The sequence below is a fragment of the Prunus avium genome, chromosome 8 (genome assembly GCF_965620075.1).
Source record: "Prunus avium chromosome 8, drPruAviu1.hap1.1, whole genome shotgun sequence".
Lineage (NCBI taxonomy): Eukaryota > Viridiplantae > Streptophyta > Magnoliopsida > Rosales > Rosaceae > Prunus > Prunus avium.
The window spans coordinates 25,790,249-25,795,018 of record NC_142291.1 but is presented as its reverse complement, the minus strand read 5'-3'; the positions used below and the strand labels follow the sequence as shown (position 1 = coordinate 25,795,018).

The window sequence follows — 4,770 nt, the reverse complement described above, 5'->3', positions numbered from 1 at the left end:
TTTGAGGGATTCCCTAAACATATAATATAAAGAAAGATAGAAAAAGTGTCACATGAAACAGTACAAACAACAACATATAACTGGGACAAATTAGAAGTATATTTCCTTAATGTTCATTATCTAATTTATAATAACACAAGTATTACTTTCATTTGCTTCATATATAATTATTGGGACTATGTATTGCAATTCCTTGTGTCTAAAATTGTATTTTGCAAAAACTGAAATATTATTCAATAAGTTGTCAATATCACCACGCGTTGGGAATCAGTAAAGTCGCATTATCATGTCCCTTCACATTAAACAGATGGCGTACTTTTTTGAAAAAATTGACACGTCAGTCATAAGTAACACTCTCCTTATTCACTTTACATGCCAATGTGCTATACATTCTTTGGTGAATGATTTATGGGTTATTTATATAACAAAATATTACAAATATTGCTGAATATTTATTTCGTCTATATGAGTGGGGACACGAGTGACCATAAGCACGTGCAAGCTGCTCGGAAAAAGCTGACCCATACGACCGAGTGAATATGGCTACCATTGTTCAGTTGGTTGGGGTGATCGTGATATTGCTAAGAGGGAGCACATAAAATGCTTTGCAATGTAATTTTCTTGTGTGTGCGAAATTACGAGTAGTTGAAATGTTGGTGTACACTTTAATATTCTCCAAGCATTCGAAATGTGATTAGCTGCAATGTACTTATCATGCATAGAAGATGTTGTATTGTAGTTTGTATTTTACACGCTGATTTCTAATCATTGTGTTCCAACATAGTGCAAATTTCAAGTATCCTTCAGGTACGAATGTTTACAAAATCGTGCACCAATATTGCTTCATAGTCAAGGTCAGATCTTAATAACCAGTCAAGCACTAGAACATAACATTAGGAAAAATTGGTTGCTGCTGTAAATGATTAGTGTTGCTAGAAATGATTCGTGCTGGAAATCATTACTGCTGATGGAAACAACAGCTCCCTGCTGGAAATGCTACATTACCCTGTGATATAATCAATGAATCTGTGTCACTCGTTCATAATTCAGCATAAACTACCCATTGTACATGGTAAAAGTCATTGCTTCTTCACAAAACTCAAAATTTGATACTTTATCAAATGTCTATGAAAATTTCCAAATAGGGAGAAGACATGTAAAATTAACATGTGTCCAAATTTCATGCAAGAAGTAAACCAACCAAATTTCCATTTCAATTAGCAGTGGACATGAACAAACAAATAAAATAAAACTGCATATAGAAAACTTAACCTGATCATTAGCCTTCATAACAACCGGCCTTTGTATAATACAAACATAAATCATTCGGTAGGTCCGTGCATCCTGTAAAATTCGTCGAATAATGGGTCACTGAGATCTATTGGAGTTGATTCCTCATTGTTTGACGGTGATGTCCTGCATAAACACCAAACACAAGCACATAAAAAATTTAACTATTCAAATTTTAGGTGTTATTATAAATAGTTTTAACATCTTACGGTGTGTTCAAATTTCTTGGGCATTGTCTTCTATCATGACCAATGTCTCCACACTCCCGACAGTGTCGAATCCCTCGCTTCATTGGCTTTTCCTTTGCTCCCGTTACTTGTTTCCACCTTCCTTTGCACCTTACTCTCTTAGGGTCTTTCATATATTGTGTTTGAGAGCTAGACCCTCCAACTTCGTTATTACTTGGTCCATCCTTCAACAACTTCAACTTCACCCGCAAACTTTTTAGAGTCTCTGACACTAGCTCACATCCTTCTTCACACATTAATGCATCCTCAACCACATCTGAAGCAAGTCGGGACATTGTACTCCGCTTTATTAAAAGACCAGGATCTGCAGAGTCTTTAATTTCGTTGCCATTTGCATCTGACACCAATCCAGCTTTCGTAGTTTTCTTCCACCTTTTCAAAATATATTTATCGGGCATATATTCAATCTGGTCCCTTCTGAACAATGCTAGGATGTGCTTGCAAATAATCCCAACAAATTCAAATTTTTTGCAGCTACACGATGCGTGGTCAGAATCTTTGACATATACAACTTCTGCCACTCTTGTTTGCCAATTTTTCCTTTCGCTCACATTAAAGACAACTTTTGAAGCATCCTCTGTTTTGAGCTCTAGGAAACATGTTGTACTTTGTATTAGTTCTTTCTCAAACTTTTGAAACATTGCCCTTGTGTACAAGGTAGCCATTTGTTTGTTCATTGGCATTGGTAGAATACATTGAGCCACTTCAAATGCATCTACGTGATCAGCAGCTAACTCTTTTTGACGTTGATGGGAAAGTGCCCTCTCAAATCGTATTATGAAATCCATCAACGAATTTCTCCTTGATATGTATTGCTTGAAGAAAGCATGAGAACCTTCCGCTCTTTGGCTGCTTGACATTCCAGCGGCAAAAAAGTCTTGTGCGTAGGCTGGAACCCAAGATTCCCTTAAATCAAACATTGAACTTAGCCATTGATGGTCAGTCAAACCAGCCTTTGTAACCACAATATTCCACTTTGCATCAAACTCATCCTTATTGTCAGTATCCCATATGGCTTTCTGAAATTCACGCCAATACTCCTTATAAGCAGAATGTGGTAACTTAACATGGAACTTTGATGTGATGTGCCATATGCAAAGCCGATGAAATGTAGTCGGGAAGGCTATTGAAATCGCTCTGGTGATGGCCGCATCTTGATCTGTAATGATCGTTTTAGGTTCGCCACCTTGCATGGCTTTCTTAAACTCCTCAAACATCCAAATAAACGACTCAGTCGTTTCCTTGCTCAAAAATGTGCATGCTAAGACAATTGTCTGACCATGGTTATTAACTCCCAATATTGGTGCAAATGTCAAGTCGTATCGATTCGTGTTGAATGTGGTATCGAATACAACAACATCTCCATACAACCGGTATGCCCGTCTAGAAGTTGCATCTGCCCAAAAACATCGACTAAACCTGTCTTCGCCATCTCCCTCAATCTTGAAATAAAAAGCCTCATTTTTTTTCTGTTCAGCCATAAAATACTCGGTCACTAGTTCAACATCGTGGTTCCTCAGCTTCCCATTCACACTACATTCAAGATTGTAAATATCCTTTTTGATAAAACCGATTTTATCCATTCCTCCGGATTGCACCTCGAAAATACTTACCTTCTGATGAATGGGGATATTAACCGAACCCAACTGTTTTGTAAGTACTTTTGTAGAATCCGAAATACGACGGTGTGATCTCAATAAATGCACTCTTTCTGAGTCTGTCATCTTATGATTGTGTCCCTCTGCAAAAAGAGAGATGGCATACTTCTTGCTCCCATTTGTCTTCACAACCACAATCTTAGCTTTGCAATTGCATCTACTTATTCCCCGCTGTCTTTTTCTCTCCCGAGTTTCATCTTTCCTGTATGCACCTTGTTTGCAACAAACAAATTCTTTCCTCAGAATCTCTTTCTTATATGTCCCCCGAAAGCTGGAATGAAGTCGAATACCAAAGCCAGCCAAGAATGCATATCTGTTATAGAAATTATAAGCGAGGTCAAGCGAGTCGAACTTCATCCCAACCGCTGGTGTTTCCTCATTTCTTACTTCAGGAATGTAAACCATCCCATTAGCTGTTACACAGTCATCACTCTCTGAGCCCCCAGACATTTTACCCACATATATTTTTGAACTACTTCTAAATCACTGCATAGCAAATATTAATTCATTAATCAATCATTACTGCATTACAACATATCAATGCATTCCACTTACAATAAACATCGCCCAAATTGACACAAAAAAGACGCATAGCCTAGCTTGTTTGTAAGAGCCATTATTACACAAAATTTAATAATAGTTACGTCATCTCTTGTGCAATAATCTGGAAAAAAATAACATTAGAACCAACATGTTCAACTAAGAACACAAATGTAATTCAAACCAGCAATTACAGAACTTCTCCCAATATCCTCTCCAAATGCTTACTCCTAATGCCATTAAGCCTAAGTTTAGGATCTTTTACCTACATTTTATAATTTCCCACCCCCACCAAAAACAATCAACTAAATATATTGAATATTCATAAGGAAATGACGCATTATTGACAGAAAACTGACGCATTATTGACGGCAGAATAACACATTATTGACCGCAGAAATGACGCATTATTGATGCCACAAATGACGAATTTCTCACCCTCACAAAAAACAAACCAAACCCAATAAAATCAATCCAGCAACAGTAAACTTACCTCTCAAACTCAAGCGGGAGCTCCGAAGTCAATCAGCTTAAGAGAATGTGGTGGACATTAGAGAAGACTCTTTGGTAGTGGAGACTCCATCTCTACCACAATCGAGGAACAAATGCTGCTGCGGCGTCTAGCTACAGAACCAGATATGCTACTTTGCTTTCATTTGGAATCTCGTGTGCTGAACGAAAAAGAGAAGGGGTTTTCACTTCAGCCATAGAATCAAAACAGGGCAATAGCTAGATAAGAGCCATTAATCGTCATACCGAGGATGCCATAGATCGCAGGCCTCCCAAGGAGCTGATGACAATGGAGCGACTATAGGGTTTGGGAGCTTTGGATCTTTCTAATTCTGGGTTTGCGTTACATTCAAAAACAGAGGATTGTGTTCTTGAATTTTTCAGAGAGGGAAATATCTTCAACTGAAGTTGGGTTTCCAACGGGTCAGATTCAACCCGGTTCTACATGCACCCTCTTTTAAAAACTCACCGTTGGATGAAATCCAATGGCTCTAACATACCCCTCAAAAAAACCCCTTATAACT

The 4,770-nt window shown here is 37.9% G+C and overlaps 1 protein-coding gene across 3 annotated transcripts; it reads right to left on the bottom strand.

Moving 5' to 3' along the window:
* Nucleotides 1–694: 694 nt before the first annotated feature.
* Nucleotides 695–4,770, bottom strand: LOC148292396 (protein FAR1-RELATED SEQUENCE 5-like). 3 transcript variants are annotated; one of them, XR_015826133.1, is made up of 5 exons: nucleotides 4,493–4,770; nucleotides 4,230–4,407; nucleotides 1,500–3,682; nucleotides 1,273–1,416; nucleotides 695–1,006 (listed from the first exon to the last, which is right to left on the bottom strand). XR_015826133.1 is itself a non-coding variant. In XM_088245132.1 (4 exons), exons 3-4 carry the CDS (start codon nucleotides 3,644–3,646, stop codon nucleotides 1,323–1,325), a joined length of 2,241 nt encoding a protein of 746 aa, XP_088101258.1. In that variant the 5' UTR covers nucleotides 3,647–3,682; nucleotides 4,230–4,407; nucleotides 4,493–4,770; the 3' UTR covers nucleotides 695–1,322. The 3 variants fall into 3 exon arrangements, 1 of the variants encoding a protein (XP_088101258.1); XR_015826134.1 differs by having other exon boundaries at nucleotides 4,230–4,770; XM_088245132.1 differs by having other exon boundaries at nucleotides 695–1,416.

Coding starts and splice junctions, on each gene's coding strand:
- LOC148292396 (XM_088245132.1), bottom strand. CDS start 3,646: ATGTCTGGGGGCTCAGAGAGTGATGACTGTGTAACAGCTAATGGGATG. Junction 1,417..1,499: donor CCAAGAAATTTGAACACACC/GTAAGATGTTAA, acceptor GTGTTTATGCAG/GACATCACCGTCAAACAATG.